This window comes from Pogona vitticeps, chromosome 1, assembly GCF_051106095.1.
Source record: "Pogona vitticeps strain Pit_001003342236 chromosome 1, PviZW2.1, whole genome shotgun sequence".
NCBI classification, from domain to species: domain Eukaryota; kingdom Metazoa; phylum Chordata; class Lepidosauria; order Squamata; family Agamidae; genus Pogona; species Pogona vitticeps.
In genome coordinates, this window is record NC_135783.1 from 191,303,778 (window position 1) to 191,328,116 (window position 24,339).

Sequence of the window (24,339 nt, forward strand, 5' to 3'; positions counted from 1 at the left end):
CGGGGACTTGATTTTAACTCCAAAGCCATTAGGTAGCCCTCAAGGTAGTCCTCATATCTGTAGGGGGGAGGAGGGATACTTGACAGGAAATAGCGGATGCCTTCTTCCCAACCTGGTGGTGGCCATCCACTTCAGGCATCCCTATGGCTGCTATTCAAAAGGAAAAGGGCAAGAGATGGAGAACTGTTCCTCCTAATTAGAAATCTTATTTTCTATAGGACTGAGACACACCCAGCTTTAGCCAGTTATCATACGGTTTTGTCGCCAGAGTAAAAGATTTTCTTCTTCTCTGTTCTTTCCCCATTCTCTTTCACCTAATTTTTCTCTCACATGGAGCATGTAATAATGTTACGAAGTGAGAAGACTGTTCAATGTTCAACATCTTATAAATATGGTTGCATTAAAAAAAACCCTGCATTTTCTCCTTTCTGCCACTTGTGCGTTTACCTGTTACCACGAGGGTGGCTGTCTCCTCTGAACACAGCAGCTCAACCAAAATAGAAATTCCTCTAGCAGACAAACTGACTTGGTCCATGTCAACTATAATCCTGGCTAATACAACAATCTGTAATGAGAGGCAACGTTTGATAGAACATATTAAGTAAGGCCTCCTGTAGCTGGCACCTGCCTCCATTTTCTGTTTGTTTGTTTGTTTGTTTGTTTGTTTGTTTGCAAAGTGGCAGTATCATTGCTCATTTGGGCTTGTTGGAGCTTTAATTGACATTGGAACCAAAGACAAGTTTACGTTGGAGTAGGCCCCATGAAATTCAACAGGACTTGCTTCTGTATAGCCATGCATAGGGTGGCATTGCAACAAGCTTGCATCCCACTCTTTTTCCAGCAAGATAGATCAAAGGTTATTGAAAATAAAGCTGAACAAAGCCATACATGCAGTTAAGCAGATATGGTTACCAGGACAAATATTAATATCTTAGCAGGAGCCAGAGAAATCTAGACCAGCCACCAACCTCCCCAAAAGGCCTCCTGAAAGACATGGGTGTTGTATCAATCTGACAAAACGTAACGCATGGTGCAGTCAGAGAGGCTTCCCAATGGAGAAGACTCTGAAGCATCACCACCACGACAGATAAGACCTTGCCCATCACATCTTGCTACTGCAGTTTCTGGAGCATCGCATTCTCCTAGCATGGTCACAAACCGTGAAGGGCTTTATATGTGAGGGTCAAAAACCTTCAACACACAACAGGTAACTAGGAAGGCAAGCCAAAACTGGAGTGATGTGGGAAAATTTGCTCACAGCGACCACCAGTCTGGCCACCACATTCTGGACCCATTGTAGCCTCAAGGGAAGCTCCAACAGTCAATTCAGGAGATAAGCAGTACTTGGAGCAGCATCCTGAGGGAGCTCTCCTCTAAGTAGGATGGAATTGAGCAATGGGACTCAGCTGGTTTAAGGCAGGTCTGGACACAGCTGCAAAGAGCCAGGTCCAGAGGAATACCCCGATTACGAACTTGGTCTCTAAATGGGAGAGCAACGCTGTCCAGTCTAGGGATAACCCCCCCCAAACCTCTCAGAGCCCCCCCCCCGAGCAAAATTTCAGTCTTGTCCAGGTTCAGTATCAACCTATTAGTCCTTGTCCATTCCATGACTGAAATCAGGCATTGCTTGGTCGTCTAGACAGTCTCCACTGCAGAGGTTGTAAAGGAGAAACGAGTTGGATGCTGTCAGCCTACTAGTGACACTTTACTTCAAATCTCCTGATGACCTCCCCCCCCCCCCCCCCCGTGGCTTAACATAAATGTTAAACAGCATTGGGGATATCAACCAGCCCTGCGGTGCCCCACAATTGAGGATCCAGGGAGCTGACAAATTTTCCTCTCAAGCTGAACTCTCTGGACACAGTCCTTGAGGAAGGACTGGAGCCAGCTCAGTGCCAGATGCCAAGTCCTCATCTCCAAAAGCCTGTCTAGAAGGCCGCTGTGGTCAAGGGTATCAAAAGCCTCTGAGAGATCAAATAGAATCTGCAGGGTAGATCTTCCTCTTGTTGGCCTCCCTTAAAGGGTCCTTCCTTGTGCACCATACAAACCCTACCTGAGCTTCAAATAAAGAGACAGTACTTTCATCAGGCACATTTCCTGTGCCTGATGAAAGTACTGTCTCTTTATTTGAAGCTCAGGTAGGGTTTGTATGGTGCACAAGGACCCTTTAAGGGAGGCCGACAAGAGGAAGATTTCCTTCATTTTAAATATTAATATTACATGATGAAAGAGACAATGAAAAACACAAATCCCTTGGCATAAGCAGTGAGGGCTGATAAGGTGGGGAAAACTCTGTACAATGAGAGTACAGTATCTCACACAAAAGCAGATAGAATGACAGAGGTCCATGGGCAGAGGCCAAAGGGGTGGGGAGTGTTTACGTGCTGATGTTCTCTTTGGATGGCAGCCACGTCTGCCTCACAGAATGCCACTTTGCAGCATACTTTCCGCTTTTATGGAACATGGGAAGCGGCTGCTCCAGAATTCAAACACCCGCATGCTAGACTGAGCATGATTCTTTTTAATTTGGATCATGACGACAGAGAGACGGTTGTCCTCAGTGACAAAGTCCATCTGTAAAAGGGACCCATCAGTACTTAAGCAGAGATACATATTCTGTATTGTCCCTTTCTTCTTCTTTTTTACCTGAAACGCTGCCATTGCTCTGTCTGTCTCCACATCTGATAGCAGAAAAGGTTCAAATATAGACAGTGATATTGGTCCAGTCTCTAAAATCAGTAACTGTTGGGTGGGATTATTATATGCAAAAAGAGCTATTGCATATCCTGCTCGTAAACAGATATCCTTAAAATAATCAGAAAAACATAGGAACACATAAATGTTTTTGACAGTTAAACATAAAAATACTTTTTAAAAAAGCATACCTACTAATTCAAGGGTGTCAGGAGAGCAGGGTTGTGCAGCAATTTGAAGAGCAAGGTCAGAATATTTTTGAGGAAATGAAGAGCACAAAGATGATTGCGAAAATAGTGTCTTCCTATCTGGCATCTGTCCTTTGCACAACCAGTCATATACTGTTGCAAAACTGAGTGCTCAAAAACTGATTGACAGGGTGGGGATACGTTCAATAATTTCTCCTACATATATATGTTTTTCCCCACAGGATTTTGGCTTAAAATTTGTATACAATGTCGTATGCCTAGCAGCAGAATGGAAATTTGGGGTCAAATTGATTACCCTCACCACCCGCTCCTTATGTATCTCCCAAATCTTCTCAGGAGCCTTGGGAAACTTCTGTGACTAGAAAAGTTTACGGGGCTGCAGGGGGAGAGACCAAGGGGAGTAGAATCAGTAGAAGTCTGGATGGCATTGGATCAAAAAGGATATGTAAGTGTTTGTTTGTTTACAACGTGAGGTTAAAGTTCAAGAAAAATGAAATATTACTCTGCAAAACAGACCATATTTTTCCATTTATAAGATGCCCCCAACTTTTTAAATCCCAAAATTAAGAAATTTTGACTTAGCTTTAAGTATTCGGCCTCTGGACTCAGAATGGTCAGACATTTTGAGTCCCTGTTGCATCTGAGCCTACAGGCTCTACCTCCAATGAGGTTTGTTCCAATTGGTTTGTTCAGCATCAGCTGATGCCAGTTCCATAAGGGTCGTGACTGGAAGAAGCTAAGTCTCCTGACTTTAAGCATCATGATTGAAGGAAGCATGTTTACAGAGGCAAGGTATGGGCCATTTGTTATCTCCGTGTTCTCAGCTTACTGTATAAGATGCCCCTCAATTTTTAGTGTAATGATTTTAGGGGAAAAGTATGTTATACATGGAAAAATACAGTAAATGAAAACTAAGATCCAGTCAAAACCAAACACTAAAGGAAAAAGGCATTCTCTTTGATTCACACATTTTGTCTCCATTTTGTTTTCTCAGAGCGGTACACTTCAGAAATCATTTTTGCAGAGTAAGATCATGCTTAGCTTGTACAAAACAAAGCACACTGGGATGCTGGATCTGTAGGTGAGCAAAAGCAAGTGCCAGAACATACTCATCTTTCGTCACTTGACGGAGCACAGTTTCTAATGGCATGTTGAGTACATACAGCCAAGTTTGACCCTAAAAGACCCCATCAGGGCACATTTGACGTAATCTCAAGTGCTGATGAACTGGCCAAGCAATATGAATATATCTAAAACGTCACCTTTTTAAAAAGTGACAGTGATGTACATATAACAGAGCTAACTCAGAGTTCCTGAAACTAGCAGGAATTAGTTTACAATTGGCTTTAGCAGAGAAAATAACTTTTGCTAGCTTAGCAGCCCTTTCAGCAGATGCTGGAGCCCTTCTGGAAGAGCTGCTCTGTAATTATGTCACTGTATCCACTAGCAATTCATAAAAGGTCCTTCAAGGACTAAAGGTTGTATCAATCATAGGTCAGAGACTCAGCAAATGTACACATTCAACACTTCTTTGTATGCCGTATCCTGTGCTGATATTAAGCACGGACACCAAAATAAAAAATAATTTCTCTGTTAACATATGAATGGCACTGCAAATGGCAGTCACTGTCCTCTGGTTACAAACCTAAAAAGTCTGATGTGTGTCATGGGGCTCAAGAGTCTTTTGAGGTCCTTTCCTGTTACAATAAGGTGTTCCTGTGTATTCAACTGATACTGCCTACAATGATCTTGGTGAAGCATCAAAACGTGAGAATTTACAGAATATACGGCTAGACTAAAACTGCTGCAGGCTTTTCCTTATACTTTACTGTAAATACCTGCTCTGAGCCAACATTTGCGTCCTATGCTATAAAGAGGTAAATTCTTCAGGAGTTAATATGAGTACAAAATGCAACATATGGAGTCTTAGACACCAATATTTGCTGAGTTTCAGAGCTATAATTCATACATATCTAAGGCATAAAGGTAAAGGTTCCCCTTGACAATTCGTCCAGTCCTGTCTGACTCTAGGGGGCGGTGCTCATCCCCATTTCCAAGTCATAAAGCCAGCGTTTGTCCGAAGACAGTTTCCGTGGTCACGTGGCCAGCGCGACTAGACACGGAACACTGTTACCTTCCCACCGAGGTGGTACCTATTTATCTACTCGCATTTTTACAGGCAGTGGAAGACAGGAGAGTCTGGCATGCTCTGGTCCATAGGATCACGAAGAGTCGGACACGACTAAACGACTAAACAACAACAACAAAACTGCTAGGTTGGCAGGAGCTGGGACAAGCGATGGGAGCTCACTCCGTCACGTGGATTCAATCTTATGACTGCTCATCTTCTGACCTTGCAGCACAGAGGCTTTTGCTGTTTAACCCACAGTGCCATCTAAGGCATATCAAATACATTATTTTATGTTGGAGCTATTACGTACTCCAGTGAAGACAGTACCTTATCTGGTGCATAAAGAAGTCCAAGGACATCAGAATAAGTAAAATGTTCCTTCTCTTGTAGAACATTCTGCAGGTTACTGTTCTTTAAAACAATGCAAGCCAAAGAAAATGCAACTTCAACCTAGGCATTTGGTATGTGGTGAGATTGGGAGACAAAGAGACAGGGGAAGGGGGTTTTAAATAATACATCTTTTTTGGGGGTGAGTTAAAAAAAGCCCCAGAGGTCAACTTGTCCTGAGTTCAAGAAACCTAATGCTGGTACCTAGGAGTTTGCAAAACGTACGCTAGTTTGAACAGGAAAGGTTCCCTCCCACTTTCCCCTAGAAGCAATCTGATAAAGTGGATTTTTTCCTGGTTGTTTTTGTCAGTAAATTGGAATCTAAGCTATGGATCCTATTGTCCAAGAACTCAAAATGGGATTCATAGTATATATCACCTGAAAAGAATGCTCATAAATATTTGCGAATTGTGTCAAAAATTGTTTACAAATGAAAAAAGTTACGGATAGCCACACTACACTGCAGGAAGGCAATGTTCCGTTTCATAGAAAACAGCCATTGGCTCAAGGACTGAGGACCTAATCTGGGTGGCTAGGATGAATTCTGTCTTTGCCACCGACCTCTGACTTCTGTGAGCAAGTGACCTCATAGATGAGTGATCGAACATCTTCTTCCTCTTTTTTTAAAACATTCCAAAGTTCCACTCCAAACATCACCAGGTAAGGCAACAAAAGTTTCCCACCCCAAACCCCAGAAAGCTGCTGCCAGTTGGTGGTGACAGTATGGGGCTAGAAGAGGCAGGTGTACAGCTTGAGATAAACAGCCTAGGCTTCAAAACCTACTTTTATCTGAAGAGAATGATGAGTTTTGAGTAAATGAACCAGTATCGGCAAGGCCCCTTCATCCACCACATTCTCTTGACTGACTGGATTGCTTATGTTTGCTTCTCCTGCAGGAATATGCAATTCAGGTGTGGAGACCAAGGTAAGAAACAAAATCAAAAAAAGAGAGCAAAACTGGAAATGTGACATCAACACAAGTAATATGCCGAACTATGCCACCATACAAAAATGACATTGCTTTCTCTTTTGAACAGAGATACTGTTTTGGCTCTAAATGACTGCAAGGCAAAACGGGTATAAAAAGGGAGTTTAACAGAAGAGTTATCTGAATGAGTTGTGATTCTTTTCACTTGGCACCAAATGAAAAGATTTTTGTTCTCCCAGCAATCTTAAGAACTTGTAAATTTTCTCATTGTTTTATTTTTTCTGTTGATTTCGCTGCTAATTTTGTTACGTGTTGTATTGCTTTTACCCTTATTGTCGGTTTTAGCTTAGTTTCATTTCAGTGCTATTTTATTATAATTGTTTTAGCACTATGTTGTGGTGGGTTTTTGTTCCGTTTTCTTGTATGCCACCCATAGGTCTCCAAATCTAAACCTGCAAGAAGAAAGGTAAAGGGAGAATGCAAATAAAAAGCTGTGATTCAGAGAATAAGTTGTCCCCAGTCCCCAAAAATGGGGCTACACAGTGAGTCATTTAGCCTGCTGATCATCATCACCTCAAAACACCTCCTATTTTTTAGAGCAGGGATGGACTGAAGGCAGTTTGGAATCTACTTATAAATGTCTTGATAGTTACTGAGCCTATCATATTTTGGACACATCATGAGAAAACAAGAGATACTGAAAAAGACAACAACATTAAGAAAAGCTGACGGCAGCAGGAAAAGAGGAAAGCTGGACATGAGATGCATTATTTAAGAAAGGAAGCCATAGGTTTACATTTGCAAGACCTGAGTAGGGCAGTTCATGATAGGATATTTGAGGGAGGTCACTCATTCATAAGATTGCCATAAGTTGGTTGTGACTTGATGGTGCATAACAACAGCAGCAGCGTTAGGATTATTTGGTATTTTTCTTACACCGCACAGAAGCAGCCTAGTGCTGATTGTTGAACCAAAGTAACCTTACTGGAAACTGGTAGGAAAGAAAAACATCACTTCAGTTTTTATTGCCTTCCTTAAAGAAAGGCAGTGCTGGATAGGACAGGAAGAAAAGACACCTAAACATATTTACAGAAGTCCCTAGAGCTGGCTTCCATGCTCATGTATCTGCCATCAGCTGCTGTACAGAGGCCATGTGCTGCACAACGTCCACCATCCTGACCATTAACTATGCTTGGGGCTGATGAGTGTTGCAGTCCCAAATTGCACATCTGGGGAGCACATTTGGAAGGGCTTTATTACACAGAATGATCACTTCTCAGGCTTCATCAAGCACAAACACGTTTTTCAACCATAGGACAACAGAATAAAAGATCACAAACCGACACACATGGTCCCCAAGGCTCTGATGACGCTGAGCAGTGTGCCCTCTGCTATCCTTCCACTCCTTAACAGCCGGACCAAAGGGGCAATGCCGTTCCCTTCGCATATTTGATTCTGGTGGAGTTCACTGTCCTTGCTCAGCGCTATGACGGCTTCACCTCCTTTCAAAACAACCAGAAGAACACAAGAGGCTTAAGAACTTTCCAGTGTTTGGATCTGCAAGTGTGCCTGTGTCTGCATACACACTTGTGCAAATTCTTTAAAACAACAAATGGTGACTTACCAACGCACTGCATTCTGTCAGAGGGCGAGAGAAGCATATCAATAATAAGGTTGTATCCAATCTGTTCTGCCATGAATTTCTGCTGTTTCAGAGTTTGTCCTGCCAGTGCCCAGAGGGTCGCAGCACCTTGTTCTTTAACTTTCAGGTGAAAAGCCTGTTATTTTGGGAAGAAAAATCCTGTTTCCTGGACATCCTTGAGGTCTTACTTATCACAGCAATAAAAGTGAGGCTGCAGTGCTAAGCAGACCTAATTGTCTGCTAAATTATATTGGTAATGGTGGCATTTGTTTCTTTGACAACATGCTTAGGGCCAGGCTGTGAAGATCCCGGTGATGCCAAGGAACAGCCTCCTCAGTTACTCCAGAAATGTCTAAACCAGTCTAGAGAGGGGCGTGGGGGAGGGGCGGGGAGGGGAATTGCTTGCCTTCAGGAGCTTCAGAAGGAATTTTGTCACCGACTTGGCAAGAAATCTCATCTGGATGTAAGTGTTTTTTTCACAGAGCGCCTCAATGGCCATCGCTCCTTTCACCTGGACACTGATTTTCCTTCCTCTGAGAAGCTCCACCAGAGGGTGGATGACCTGGGCCTTGGCAAAGGCGTTCTGCATCTTGGCATTCCCACGGGAAAGTTCTGCAATCGCAGCCGAAGCCACTGCCAGGAGCACATCTTCGAGTGGAGAAGGTGTTACAAGAAAAGAAGCCAACCGCATGCGTGAGTTCATAGTGCTAACACAACAGCAACAGTACAGTAGCTACTTCGGGATTCATCTGTCAAGCAGAGGTTTGTTTTAACAACCATCCCCTCACTGCTCTGTGCATCCTGTATTTGCAGGAGAGGTTGGTGTGATCATTGTTCCATAGCTCTAAAAGTACTCCGCAAGAGCTACTCTCTACTGTGTCTATGTACTGTAGTTTTTAAAGTAATCATGTCTTTCACTGAAAATTCTTATTGGATTTACAAACTAAAATACCTCCCACTTTCTCGATTCACTATGAGTAGGGAGCACTGTTGGCCATGCTGGCAGAGAATTAATTTATCAGTAACATGAGTTATTTAGAGTTCACTACTATATTGCCGACACAGTTCTCCTGTGTCAGGTAGAGACTCTCCCTGCAAAGGCAAAAAAAGCGAGTCTGCTTGTGGAAATTCTCCCCCACAATGGTGGTGTTTTACACTGATGTGGTTTTCTTTACACTGCTATGGCTTTCCTTACACTGATGTGGCTTTCCCCTGGCAGGGCCAAATGGAGGCCCTCGTAAAGCAAGGCCAAAATTGGTTGTTTTAGTTCATTAAATTACAGATTCAACAGCAGTAAATTAATCAGTTGGATGTAGATTACTTTCTCTGAAATAATTCTTATTTCCTTAATAATACATCATATTTTTATGAGCAAATTAAATTAACAGTGTCTCAGTATCATGTTCAAATATCCTAGATCTTCTTCAAGTCTTCACTGATGATAAATTAAGTTAGAACAATAACTAATTCCTCAAAAACTCTGAGGACAAGACAATCAGTCTGCTATTATGGCCTGCTTTGCCCCTTGGGTTGGCAAGCTTCAGTCTCATTCACTCTCCTTCCGTTCATCTTTGGAGCTGCTCTGAAAAGACCAGAAGCTTCTAATCTAGCTCAACTATAGTTTTAACATTTTGTCTAAACTATGGTTTCTCTTAGCTTCACTTAGCTGAAACAAGTCAGCTTCAAAAACTGTGGTTCAAAGCTGATTTGCCTCAGAACTAATGTGAATTAAGATTAACCACACTTTCACTTCTGATGATGACATCATTCCTGATGCACAATGCGGCTCTGTGCAACAGGATTTCAGCTACAGTACTGTACTTTGTTTAGTTCTAAAATTGTTAGGAACCAATGGTATTCAATACAAACTGGTTCTCTGGGTTTTTTTACCTGAATCTGAATCTAAGAAGTCAACAAGTGGCTCAATGCCCATAGCTTCCTTCACTCTCAGTTGATTGGCTTTGTTTTTAGTGCATAATACTCGAATACAATTTATTACATTCACTAGCAGATCTTCTATGTTGTACTGCAACAGATTAATAAGAGCTGGAATTGCACCCTGTAGATGAGAATACATACAACTGTGAGCAGCAATGACAAAAAGGGCAGCCTTCAATCACTGCCAAATCGCTTTGGCAGGAAGCTCTGCAATCAATCAAGGTGCTGCCAGAGTAACCAGCCTAATTCTCTTGGAGCAGTGGGACAGCTTTCTTTCAGGATCTCAAATTCCAGGCAGGAGGAGATGGTCTTCCAGGTATCCTGGCCTCAAACTGCTTAGGATTTTGTACATCAAAATTAGCTCTTTGATTTGAGCTTGGAAGCAATTTGGGAGCCAGTACAATTAGTTCAAGACTAGTGTTACATGGACGGCAACGTTCCCAGCAGCCTTCACCGCCAGTTGTGCTGGCCAGGTTATTGGGAGTTGCAATGCAAGAACCATGAGGGCTACCCAAAGTTCAAAATACCTCTCTAGAAGTACATTGGTGCCACCGGTAACCACAGTGTTAAGGTTAATGAGCATTTCCTCTTAGTTTGGATAGGAAACTAAGGTGTGAATTGGGGCCCAGATTCCAGATTAAGGAGAATTCTAGATATTAATATTAACTTCAGTCACAAGTAAGATCAGAGAGAATGCATTGCTTAATCATAGTTAGATTGGAAAAAAGAATTCCTTTCAGGGAAATGTGCAGAGAGAAAGAGTATGTATTCACACAGCTATCTCCAGTTTGTTAATCATGGTCAGTATGGAATCAGCAATAAGTTGGCAGCATGCCTGGGTTTATAGGCACACAGACATATTGAAGTCCTTGTGCGTATAGACACCGTACATAAGGATGTAACAAATACTCAAAAACGTTGTCATCTGCAGTGAAAAGAATTCCTCATTCTGGAGACACCCAGTTGAAAAAATGGGCAAGCTCTGTGAGAGGTTTCTCTCCTGAAGGAGAGCAAAAACACAGGGTTGTGGGTTTTTTTTTGCCAGAGACAGCACTGTCACTCACCATTTTTCAAGCATAAAACCATATAGTTTGCATGACAAAATTATATTTTGCATGAAAATTATATTACGCAAAAACACTTCTGCTAATTTTTCTGCAAAAAAGAGGCTCTCAAATGTGAAAAATGCATAAACTTGCCCTCCATGGATAAATTGTCTTAATTTTGTTCATTCTTATCTGAGAGAACAGATGGTTCACAACTCTACGTTACACAAAAGTCCGAATAGTCAAAGCTATGGTTTTTCCTGTAGTGATGTATGGGAGTGATAGCTGGACCATAAAGAAGGCTGACCGCCGAAGAATTGATGCCTTTGAATTGTAGTGCTGGAGGAGGCTCTTGAGAATCCCCTGGACTGCAAGGAGAACAAACCTATCCATTCTAAAGGAAATCAACCTTGAGTGCTCACTGGAAGGACAGATCCTGAAGCTGAGGCTCCAATACTTTGGCCATCTCATGAGAAGAAAAGACTCCTTGGAAAAAACCTTGATGTTAGGAAAGTGTGACGGCAAGAGGAGAAGGGGACGACCGAGGATGAGATGGCTGGACAGTGTCATTGAAGCTACCAACATGAATTTGACCCAACTCCGGGAGGCAGTGGAAGATAGGAGGGCCTGGCGTGCTCTGGTCCATGGGGTCACGAAGAGTCGGACACGACTAAACGACTAAACAAAACGACTTGTAAAAAACAACCAGAGAAGTTTAAAAAGAACAAATGGTCACAAACAAGGAAATTTCCCTTCCTTGCAACATAAAAGCAAACACGATTTTTATTCTAGCCCATTTTTAAAGGGGTGGAGCTGAAAAGGAGACTGCATTTTTCTGGATCCAACTCACCAATTCAGCAATGATGACCTGGTTATCATCCAACTGGGCAACGTCATATAAAACGACAGCACAACGAGACAGCAGTTCAGGTTCATCCGTGGCCAACAGCTTAATGAGCACCGAAATACCTCCTGCTTCTACAAAGGCTCTAGCGATTGAGTCATGGGTTGAGATGTTACTCAACACTCCTATGGTGATGCTCTCTAGCAGGATGTCATCAGTTTCTAACAAGCCAGTCAATGAAGGTATAGTACCTGCATGCAGAAGAAAGATGAATGTCATTACAGTTCCACATGTGGCATCCCCGGCAACATTCTGTGAAACACTTCAGATTTTTAACTTATTCAGGACATCCCTGCAGGAAATGTCCCTGTCCACATATGTGTTGGGGCGTGGCCTAGATAAAAGGTCACAGGTGAGGCAATTTGATAAAGTTCCTGGATATGTGAGAAAACCCAGGAGGTCACCTGATACCCTTCCTTCCTTTGGCCACCATCTGATTTATTCTAGTATGAGGTTTTGAGAGCAGCAGCTTTCAGAGAGTCACAGAATTGAATGAAAGGCCTTTTCCTTCCCTCTTTTTCATCTCTGGGCAGGTGAGCATAGAGGGGGGAAAAGCATAGCTCTATGACATTCTGTAGGTACAGAAGTTTCTCCTTAGTTAATGGGCTTGGAGAATTAGGTCATGAAGCATGGGAGGGAATTTTCTGCCTTTCAAAACAAATCCTGCAAATAACTTCCAATCAATCGATCGATCGATCGATCGATCGATCGATCGATCGATCGATCGATCGATCGATCAATCAATCAATCAATCAATCAATCAATCAATCAATCAATCAATCAATCAATCAGACAAGCTCACAACATTATTGCCCAAGAACAAACAAGTATAAGAGTGGAAAACCTTTCCCTTTTCATATTGAACTGTATAAAGATGCTGACATATGAAATGTATTGCACAAATAATCTGTTTTTCTCACCTGCATCCAAAATGCACTGCCAGTAGTTATCCTTGGCAAGACAAAGTACTTCTAGACATCGTATTGCCATTTCTTTCCTCTTATAGGCTTCACAATCCAACATACCTGTTGAGAATTTTAAAAAATGGTCTAAAAACATTCACTGCTGGCACGAAGGATTATATATTAGTTTAATTATGTGCAATAATTCAAGTTCACAACACAATTATTAATTGCAAAGTAACTGGCAGATGGATGATGAAGAAAATACTGTGAATGTCTACAGTATAATTCTGTGGTGGTGGTGGTTATGTGCTATCAAGTTCCCTCTGACTCAGATCAACCCTATGAATGAGTGGCCTCCAATTCTATGATTAGCGTCTAGTCAATGAAGCCTAGATTCTGGACAGTTATAGGTGTGTTTTGAGTGGATAGAAGTGCTTCCTTTCCTGGAACAGAAATGGGACTTCCACATCCCAAAATTTGTTTTAAATGTGATTTAATTGTTCTACACTGATAATGAAAACCTCTCTTATTAAATATTAATAATTGCCTATATGCATATGCTGTACATTCAAGTGGGAAACATCAAAGTATACCCATCATGTCTTGATTTAAATGTTTACTAAATGCCAGCTTTTTGGATGCCTTAGAGCCCAGTGTAGGTGACAGCTCTTCTGCCACCACAGGAGAATCATCACAAGACTTTTATCACTTCCTCTTCCCCAGTATCCTAGATGACATATTTCACCACCCCTGACCATTGACCATGCTGGGGCACATGAACATATTCAAGAAATAAGCCACAATGCAACACTAGAATGAGATCTCACCCCTGGTAAATTTCAACACGCTTACTAAAGTGTTTGTAAGTGAAGGTGCAGTAGCTGCAATCTACAAAGTCACAAATGTCACCATAATTCCCTGTTTAAATCAAAGGCCCTGGGCCCCAGATCAATGACATGGCTAGTCAAGAGCATTCCCTTGGTCTATAATACGGTATAGTGCTGCCACCACGTGGCAATTGTGGGTTCCTTCTGGGTGGCATGATGACCCTTCTGGAATGGAATTCTCAACAGTAAAGCGTTAATAGTTTGTCTAGCTCAATCAAAATTAGTTAACAGTTAATGAACGCAGCCTTTTTGTGCTAACATTCCCATATCTGAGCCCATCCCTAGGAGAGTGAATGTCAAAGTCCAAATGGACTCTTAGCCATCACCTGGAGAAAGGAAGCTCTTTGGGGGAACATGAACGGGGGCCGACAGACTGTTTGCTACTCAACCTGTCTCTGGACTGAAGCGTCTCAGCAGGTCAAGCAAGATCAAATGAGAATGCGCGCACCTACCCACAAGAGTTTTCCAAACTGGCAGATCAGGATTATGCAGCTCAATCAGATGTTTCAGAACTTCTGTATGAAAGTTCAGCACCGCCAAGTGAATGATGTTATTTCCTTTGCTATCTTTCTTCAGCCAGTTGGCTTTGAGAGAAAATAAATACTGGATAGCATCTAATGCTCCAGATGTAGCTGCAAGCAAAAGTGGGGTGGAATGAAATCTGTAGGGCAGAGAAGAAAACAACACGATGACGTTTTAAAAAAGACCTCTTTGTGAAATTTGATGAATAAAATTAAGTTCAGAAAGCACTTTTGCAGGCTAGCAGTGGAGACAAGCTCCGGTGAACCCCGCCCTCAGCCAACACTCTCCCTTGCCTCCCTCCCTACTAGAGAGAGGGAGTCGGGGCCACACCTGTGTCCTCTTCCTACTGTGCAAATGCATGCTTGCCTGTGAATCTTTGCAACAACCAACCTTTGCTCCTGGCTTTGCCCAACCACAATGGGCACCAGCTGCCACGACAAGTTAGCAAAAAAACCAAAAGGAACAAATGAAAATCACCATGCAATCCTGTACATTTATTTATTTATTTATTTATTTATTTATTTATTTATTTATTTATTTATTTATTTATTTATTTATTTATTTATTTATTTATTTATTTATTTATACCCCACCCCTCTAGACCATGTCTACTCAGGGCGGCTTGCTATGCATAAGGAAGCCCCACTGGGTGTGATTCATGCCTCTGTAGAAGTTGTGAGAGAGGCTAGGATGGCCCCTTCCCTGTTTTCCTTCTGCTGCTTTGCCTAGGAACATCTTTTTTTAAATTCAGAAACAGTGTTTCTGGCAACTGACCGGCTGCTGAGGAAGGGGCTTGTGACAAATGAGTGCCATGTGGTTTTTGTAAATGAAGTATATTTAAATTGTTTTTCATTCCATTGTTTTAATATTGTGACTTTCTGAGTTCTATTCTAACATTATATATATACTGTATATAACTTTCATATGGAAGTTTTTATTTGCATCTGTTTTTAAACCTCTACAATTGCCTGAAATCCCAAGTCTGGGGAAAAGAAAGAAAGAAAGAAAGAAAGAAAGAAAGAAAGAAAGAAAGAAAGAAAGAAAGAAAGAAAGAAAGAAAGAAAGAAAGAAAGAAAGAAAGAAAGAAAGAAAGAAAGAAAGAAAGAAAGAAAGAAAGAAAGAAAAACTTAAAACAAGTAATCTAAAACTTCTGGATAGTGCAGTGGCTTAGCCATCTGGCTGCGGAGCTAAAGGTTGGGAGTTCAATTCCCCCTACTGTCCTCCTTGACAGGGGCTGCACTTGGTGATCCATAGAGTCCCTTCCAGCTCTGGAATTCAAAGGTTCAAAGGTTATAAAAAAGGACTGCGTGGCCTTGAATTAGGATCCCATGACAGGATAGAACCTAGCCTAGTGAGATCATATACTGCATCTGGGTCTGTACCATAACCTTTCTCTGGCTCAGAAGGGAAGCAGATGTGCAACATGAGATCCTTCTGAGCTGCCTGGTGTTACTGAATCGTCCTATTGGTCAAGAAATAAATGGCAACTGGCGACATCTCTTTAGGGTTTCACAGAGCAATCTTGCCAAGCCCATTCTGGGAATGCTGGAAATGACATTTGGGTGCCCTCTTTCTCTGGTGCCAACATGGATCTGAACCCTGCAAACTAATTTGAAAAGAAATAACATTTGCTTCCAAGTAAACATTCTAGAGTGGCGCACTAGGACTCTGGAGAACAGGGGCCGAATTCCCACTTGGCCATGGAATCTCACAGGGGGGAGTGGAGCTGGTAAAACCACTCCTTAAATCTCTCACTTACCTTGAAAGCTCTGTTAGGGTCACTATAAGTCTATTCTGACTTGATAGCACAAAACACACAAACACTCTACACCTTTAATGTAACATTGAATTGAGCTCAGATTTGGGTTCAGATATGGCTGTCCACAGTCCTAAGAGAGACACCTAAACAATATCTGCTCATAGAAACATAGAAAAATTGAGTTGGAAAGGGCTTAGAATGCCATCGGGTCCAACCCCCTGCTCAATGCTTGAATCCAAATCATATCAGATCTGACAGAAGATTGTTTAATTTTCTCTTGAATGCTTCCAGTGCTGGAATACTCACCACTTCCCAAGGTTATTGGTTCCATTATCGTACTGCTCTGACAGTTACGAAATGTTTCCTGAAAGTCAACTGAACTCCATAGCTTGAGCCCATTATTACATGTCCTGCACTCTGGGATGATCGAGAACCGATCCCTTCCATGAAATCTGGGGATTCCCTTTTCACAGTGTCAGCATGTGATGAAGGTCCATGTGCTAATCGGGGGGGTAGTTCTGTTGCTTGCCTCAACATTCCATAGCTTCCTATTTTTCTGCTTACTTACTCAGCTCGAGTTTCGGCCTCCAGCAGCTCTGGGCTTTTTCGGTAAAGAACGGTGATACAGGCCACGTTGTCATAGAAAGCAGCAAAATGTATAGGCATCCATCCTCGATCATCGGGCAGTCGGTAGTCTGCTTTGAACGCCAGGAGGTAATGAAGGGCTTCCAAGGAACCGCACTGAGCGGCCAGATGCAAAGCAGTCGGGCCAAAAGCTGATGGGGAACAAGATGCCATAGAATTATTTATTTAATTTATTTAATTTATATCCCACCCACACTATCCAAAGGTGTCTGGGCGGCTTACAACATTTAAAATACAATAAAAATTCAGAACAATTAAAATACAATTAAAAATATATAAAAATTGCCATCGGACCCCCAGCTAATATTATTTCAATTAAAAGCCTTCTGGAACAGGACATCTCTTGGGGTACTTTTGGCAAAATCTCCAGGTGTCAATCAATCCTGACTTACAGAGACCCGTGCCAGGGTTTCCTAGCTATAAAATGTTTCCAAGGTAGAAAAGGTTCACCAGTCCCTTCTGGTGGTGCTCTAGGACGGTGCAGCCTGCCCACAGCAGTTTGCTACAAATGCTGGCTCTTCTCAGCTGGAGAATGAAACCCCTTGACCTCGCCAGGTATTTCAATGGCAGCCACATAACACGCCTATTGCAATTTTATGAACATAGAGTATGCACTCACACATACTGGTGAATACTCTGAAACAAAGAGATTATGCCATTTGGCAAGCAGGGGTGGGATATTCAGGTTATCTCAAGAATTGTGTCTCCCTTTAGGAGCCTGCTTTAAGATCACCTTTCTCCTGGTCCCGCCACCCTCACGGGTGTACTTGGTGGGAACACAGGAGAGGGCCTTCTCTGTCGCTGCTCCTAGACTCTGGAACTCCCTCCCACTGGAGGCCAGGCTGGCCCCATTTTTGCTGTCCTCCTGCAAGCAGGAAAAGACCTTTCTCTTCAAGCAAGCTTTCCCTGAGTGAATGGCTGCCTGATCAAGGTTTTTTAATGGATGGTTGTACGTTACTGCTTTGAATGTGTTTTGGTGTTGCTTTTTATTTCTGTTTCTTCGAATGATATGTTTGAAGCTTTTTAGTATTTGTATAATTCTTTTTAGCTTTAAATAACATCTTTTAATGATGTAAGGTATTTGTTTGATCCTTTTTTGTATTTATATGCTCACTATTGTTAGCTTTAAAGATAGTCTTTTAATGATGTACGCTGCCTTGGGTCCTTTTAAAGGAGAAAAGTAGGGTAAAAATATTTTAAACAAACAAAACTGTCATCACTGGAACTAGGCATAACTAAATGGATGGCAGCTACATTTTAATGAAAGCAATAGTATGTTTGTGTATAACTTACCACCTCCTTCCCAAGGGCTATCCTTTTCTGAAAGACCTGAAACTACAGAGATTTATTCTGAGTCTAAATATATAGCACTTGAGATATCCTCATGACAGCATGATACATACGTAATATAATCATATACATAATTTTTTGCCACAATAACAATATCCAATAATCTAGACACCAAATGATTTTACTAGTCTGACGTAAATGCTTTCACAGTCAACTTTTTTTGACGTGAAACTTGCCCCATTGACTTCTGTTTGAGCTAAATAATGAAACCATAATAGGCATTTCCCCCTTTCCTCCCAAGTGAGCTCAGTTTTCCACCAATGAAATGGTAAAGGGTAAAGCTTTTAATGAATCATAATTTATAGTAAATGCCCACCTTTCTTGGAATGGGACTGACCCTGTATAAAGCTAGCAAAATTTTGTTCTTAAAATTGCAGACTCATTATCCCTAATCCTAGTACATCCTTTTATTTAGCACATTGTGTTAATTAAAGCATATTTTAAATCATGTAATCAAAAAACAACAAATTACTCATAACTTACCTTTTGTCTCCGTTTTTTGGGAACGTTTTCCTAAAACAGAATATATTCACCAAAAACAAAATTTAGATTGTATTTAGGCACTATGATTGTTTTGATGTTCTTCATCTTTACAGTATTTTACTTTTTGATATTAACAGTTCCTGATCTGTACCACAGTTTGCTCCTGGTTTGGTTTTGGCAGTTGGAACATAGGTTTTGCTCCTCCTACTTTCAATTATGTAGTGTAACTTATTTCTATGATGGACATCTGATGATATCCCCATGTACAGTTACCTGTTCAATTGCCTAAAGCATGCATCTACAATAAACCCAGATTGTAGTGGCCTTGTAGTGAGCTGTGTGAGGGCTGATCAATCCTATGGAAGAGGTAGTAAAGCATATATGTTGAAGAATAAAAGTCAAATAGGAAAAAAAATTCCTCATAAACAAGTGATTTAGACTTTACTGATGCATCTGCAGAGTCCTTTGAAATAATATCTTGCAGATATTTTAGATTTAAAATCCCTGGAGCCCCAGCTAGGAAAGCCAATGGTCAGCCATTTGGGGAACTGAAATGCAAAAGGTTGAGGACCACAGGTTTAGGCAGTGAAGAAAAAGAGCAAATTCCACAGGAAAATTGCTTTCTTTTTCCACAGCTTCATAATTTCGGTCCTTCTTTGTTCACAGACATCTTGTGTCATGACATAAAGATCAAGGTCGAGTTTCCCTCATTTCCTCTCTAAAACCCAACTCTTTGGGGAGTTGAATATCAATGTATTCACGAAGGCTTGGGAAGTTGAATATCGCTTCAGTAAGGGAAGGGTACAATAACTTTACTCCCCAGAAGGGCCGGAGACTACTGTAGGGCAAAAGGCTCCACCCACTCAGGGGGCTGTCACAGACTGCCTAATGGTAGGACTGGCTCTGCTCAGCAGATAATGATTCGTACCTTGTGAAATCAGTATGGTGCGCCTCTGATTCATAGTCACTGGTGATTTCACCACCTGACATATAATTGCCACGCGGTTGTAGAGAGCGGCATGGTGGATCAGACCATAACCGTTTTCATCCGTCGAACCAAGACTGGAGATAGATGTCTTGCGACAGAACGTAAGGAAGATGGCTGCCAGACCTCGTTCAGCAGCAGCTTTCATGCCGAATGAGAGACTCTAAAACCATATATTTAGAAAGGAATGTTGACAAAGAATAAAATACACTAAAATCCACTCAAACCATCTGTGTGTATCACAAGGAGTTGTGTGCCCTGTATTCTGACAAACTAAAATACAATTCTGTGAAACTGAATTCTAGGACCAGTATAGACTATGTAAATTGAGAAAACAAGCATAATTTCTGTTATTAGCCATCTTTTTTGTCCTGTTTTGTTTTTCTCTTCAATGTCATGAATCCTCCCATGTTTAAACAGAGGACAGAGAAGACAGAGAGACTACCGAAGCTCTGGCACAAACCACTGCAGATCTATTTAATCTCAATCTGTTTGAACTGTGGTAGAAGTGGCAGAAATCTTAATGGAGTCCATAAACCCCATTTGTGACTCCCTCAATTTTAGGAAACACACACTTTTTCTAAAATAATTAGCTGTGAGGGATGCTGGCTACCTCTGGCTCTCCGTAATTCAAGGAGTGCCTTGAGAACTTGTCTCTGGCCATTTAAGGTCTCAGCGGGCACAGTCTGCACCCTCTCAGATATATCTTCATGCCAGAGTTAGGTGCTTGATTTTTCTTTAACATAAACTCTGAAACTCCCAGAAAATAGAGACTGACATCTGGTAATAAGAGTGTAACCAGGATATTTGGTAAGTCAATAAATTCCACTGATTCAATGGGTCTACTCAAGTGTGACTTACTATGGGATTTCAGTCTATATTGCATAGCAATGTTGGATTTTTCCTGTATATTTGTAGTTCCACAACATTCAGGTAGTTGTGCCTGTAAATGAATGAAATGTACATATTTGCCATATTTGACAGCACCTGAAAGGACTTCCTCTGTGGACCCTACTCTGTTTACTACCAGTGGGAGCAAAACATTTTGTGGAGCCATGAGGGAGAGGCCTCTCTGCCATGGAATGCTGCTTGTGGAATGATGTCCTCTTGGAAGCTAGGCGAGCAACAGTTCTGACCACATTTCAGCACCAAATTAAAACACGCTTCATCACTGGACATTCTGCAGCATGGGGATCATGGACTGTCTAGAATGGTGGAATTCTGATACAATGTACACTGTTTCGAGCTCTTCTAAAATTGCTTTGGGTACCTAGCCTAGAAATTAGTTAATAAAATGAGAGAAATCAGAGCGGGATAGAAATATTTCAGGAAGTAAAGAGAAATAAATAAAGCTCTTCCTTCCAGCACCCTTTTGTTAATCTTAGGCAATATTATACTTGATGGTTTTAAGAGGAGAACATTGCTGGCCTTGTGTACACAAAGTTTCTAATTCATTTGCAGTTCTTGCCTCACGGAGTCTCTCTATCAATTCAAGTCTACTCCCTTAATGTTCCTTAAGTGATTAAAGTCATGAAGAATATTAAACAAACATCCGCTAAGAGGGCTGGCTTTATCAGGAGTCTGCTGCTGCGAAAAGAGACGATTTGATTTTGTTTCTTTGTTCATGTATGAGTTGGGTCAGGAATGCTATGAGAAAATGTTATAATATTTGACTTTTTCGCTTAGAAAAGTGTGAGGATGGGTAACCTAGAGGTGCATGTATTTTAGGAGTTGTAGTTACCATGCTAAGTTACACCTGCCAGTACGGCAGGGGACCTGAGTATATCCTCATTGATAGATAAAGTGCTGAGCAGGAATACAACATCATCAGATTCATCACCATTAGGGCAACTGGGGCAAAAGGAGAAAGGATCCCTGGAAGGTTATATGGCAAAGGTTGCAAGGTAAAACCCAACTTCTTAGATTCTTTTTTGGGCACAGATGTTAAAGGTGGAGGAACTCTATCCTTTTTTTTTTTCTTTTTGCATTTGGCTATCCTAGTAATGACAGAAAACATACCACCTTGTGTTGCCTCCAATGAAAAGCTTCTCAAGCTGAGCCACTTGGGTCACCTATTCAGATGGCCCAAAGAGATGCAAGGCAATAGGGAGTGGGTCCCATTGTCAATAAGAGGGCAAAGGTAGGTATTTTTAGAAGAGACTGCAGGAGGAAAGAAATACCATTATTTTGACTGGCAAAATAATGCGCTGAAAAAGCTGATGACTGATGAGTCAAAAGCTAGTCTCTCTGCACATTAAGTTTACATGGTCTAATAAGCGTATCACTCAGCATCGCCTGCTGGAACATTCAATTCCTTAAAGAAAACATACCTTACATTTAATTGCTTTCTTGTAACCAAATCTTTTCTTGAATTGCTCCATCGCTTGAACATCAGTTAATGGAAGCCTTTTGGGTTTAAGGGTGCTTATTACTTCATTTATGGCTCCCCACCACTGGGTCTTAAAAAGCAGATAAAAAGGTTCAAGTTCAATGCCGATTACATAATAGCTGGACCATGTAGAAGGGAAGAATACACAACAAACCAAAATATGTTTAAAACCTTGTTCTGTAGTCCATCCTACATGCAATCTTTAGAATGTATCTGTGCAATTACTGACCTAGCACATCTTCCAACTGCCAAGCAATGCGGTCCACCAACGTGGTCCATCAAAAGGCTTGGTAGCCCTCCCTTCCACCCTCTTTCTAGAACACAGAAGTGGCATGGGGTAGAAGCCCTTGGCAAACTACCACATGCTGCTTGTAGGCCGCATTCAGCATTATAAGCCACGTGGTGCTTGCCTGGTTTATGTCACCTCAACAGAATCAATGGAATAGTATTATGCTCTTCTAAGGTTCTGCATGCCCTCTTTGCAGATGGCATATAAAGTTTCCCCTTCCCCATTTCCACTGCAACCCTGATCTGCTAGGTGGACATTGTTGTTCCGGGGTCACCCAGTGTGTTTTGTGGCTGAGAGGGGCATTTGAGTGTGGGTCCGCATAATACAAACCCAACACTCTAACCCAGTGGTCAGCAGCATAATGTTTGTGAGCTGCTGGTGGCCTCTTGTATCCCCATTTGCCACCGGCAATGAGGAAAGCACACCTCAGAATTCGGCAATGCTGCAAAAAGAAAGAAAGAAAAAGAAAGAGAAAGTGAGGGATGGAAGGAAGGTGGCCATTTCCTCCTTCTTGCCCCTTGCAGGAGAGAAGTAGATGCTCAGTCTTGCCACAGAGAGCATCAGAAGCCACAGCCAGTTTTCAGCACCACCAGTGGGATCTGTGGCAGCATCTGCCTGTTTTGAGCAGCCAGAGTGGTTGTGATGCTCTAATTGGTTTATTGACACATACAATGAGGCCACATGACACAGGGCCATTGTTCATCGGCAAAAACCAATTAAAAGTTTTGCAAATTCCTAATTCACCCTAGGAATCACTCAAAGATCATTTTACAAATGATTGTAACGTCTAGCACACACAAAGGACTGCCTTGGCCTTAGCCACAAAGTTATTTGGGACATGATCTAAGTCTCCTAGAACTGAGTAGAAAATATCCCAAGTGGTCTTTACCTCTTTCCATGAAAATCCATTATTGGTATGGGGTAATGTTCTCTGTAAGGTGCTTCGGGGTCAAGCAATTGAGCAAGATGGCTTGTTACACATGTATGCATTTCATTATAGGCATCCTATTAAAAGAGATATTAAAGTAGCTGGTCATATTTATGCTTCTAAAGTTATTTACATTAGTTGTGCCAAAACCAAGCATTAATTTATCCAGCTAAACATGTCAGTTTGATGTAAAATATGCTAAATATACTAAAGATCTCATTGCTATCAATAAATATTCGTATTGTACACTGACAAAGAAGCAGACCAGCTCACATACAACATTCTTGATTTAATAAACCACAATGATTAAGCTAGAAACAAGCATGGTGGCCACACATACACACTTTATTTCCACCGCCACCACTACCATTATAAAGGGGTCCAGTTAATACATATAAAATACATATGTGTATTAGCCTAACTGTAGCTATTTTGCTTTCTGTAAACCTGCTTTGCTATATGGATGTTTTTGCTTAGGCAGGCAGGAATGGACAAGGGAGGAGGGGGTGTCCATCAGAGTTTCTTCCAATTTACAATTAAGGTATTTCTAAATGAGAACTTTCACCTTGGAGAAGTCTGAGTGGCTTACATGGCGTGGGGGAGAAATGAATTATAGGCTGCTGCTGAGGCACCTGCAGTCCCTCTTTTCCCCCTCCTTCTCCACGCTCCTTTGCCTCCCTCTTTTCATGTTGAACTTGTAAAAATGTATACTTTGGTATGCGGGGCTCCTTCTCCCTCTCATGCTTTTCCTGTGAGTGGAGTTTGTGCCTTATTTTCGTTACTTTCAGCTGAAAATAAACAAACATCTATTGGATCTCTCTGTCTCTGGCTGATTGATTAATGTGTTAGAGACAGGCAAAAACCAAGGAATTACTCCTGGGCCCTACATTTATTAATCTTGGGACTCTTCAATTACATGCTGGCTTCAGTGCTTTATTGCTGCTTATTTTTACAGCTGTAGTTCTCTATTTTTCACCAAAAATTATTTATTTATTTATTGGATTTCTATCCCACCCATCTAGACCAAAGGTCTACGCTGGGTGGTTTACAAATTAAAAAACAATAAAACCAAAAATATATATTATAGGTCAAGGATGTCAAAGTATAAGAAATTAAGATACGGCAGGAGGGAAAGCCTGCCCAAATAGCCAGGTTTTAAATTTATTCCTGAAAACACCCAGAGAGGGAGCCAGGCGGATCTCCACTGGCAAGGGAATTGTGGTTATCTTTACTTTACTTAAAACAATCTTAAACCAAATATTTAGTGTATATGAAGAATGTAAATGATTTCTGGAAAGACTCAACCTATTGAGCTGCT

General features: G+C 41.5%; 1 protein-coding gene across 1 annotated transcript in view; it reads right to left on the reverse strand.

Moving 5' to 3' along the window:
- ANKAR (ankyrin and armadillo repeat containing) overlaps nt 1-24,339 on the reverse strand; it is a 37,648-nt gene that overhangs the window by 6,434 nt on the left and 6,875 nt on the right. The window contains exons 4-18 of the mRNA XM_078393563.1: nt 22,983-23,098; nt 21,746-21,923; nt 19,329-19,578; nt 16,521-16,728; nt 14,124-14,332; nt 12,800-12,904; nt 11,826-12,070; nt 9,882-10,050; nt 8,398-8,639; nt 7,974-8,127; nt 7,690-7,851; nt 6,205-6,311; nt 5,362-5,484; nt 2,647-2,805; nt 448-565 (exon numbers count right to left, since the gene is read on the reverse strand). Of these exons, the coding sequence (XP_078249689.1) occupies nt 448-565; nt 2,647-2,805; nt 5,362-5,484; nt 6,205-6,311; nt 7,690-7,851; nt 7,974-8,127; nt 8,398-8,639; nt 9,882-10,050; nt 11,826-12,070; nt 12,800-12,904; nt 14,124-14,332; nt 16,521-16,728; nt 19,329-19,578; nt 21,746-21,923; nt 22,983-23,098 (2,545 nt within the window). The remainder of the gene's footprint in view (nt 1-447; nt 566-2,646; nt 2,806-5,361; nt 5,485-6,204; nt 6,312-7,689; nt 7,852-7,973; nt 8,128-8,397; nt 8,640-9,881; nt 10,051-11,825; nt 12,071-12,799; nt 12,905-14,123; nt 14,333-16,520; nt 16,729-19,328; nt 19,579-21,745; nt 21,924-22,982; nt 23,099-24,339) is intronic.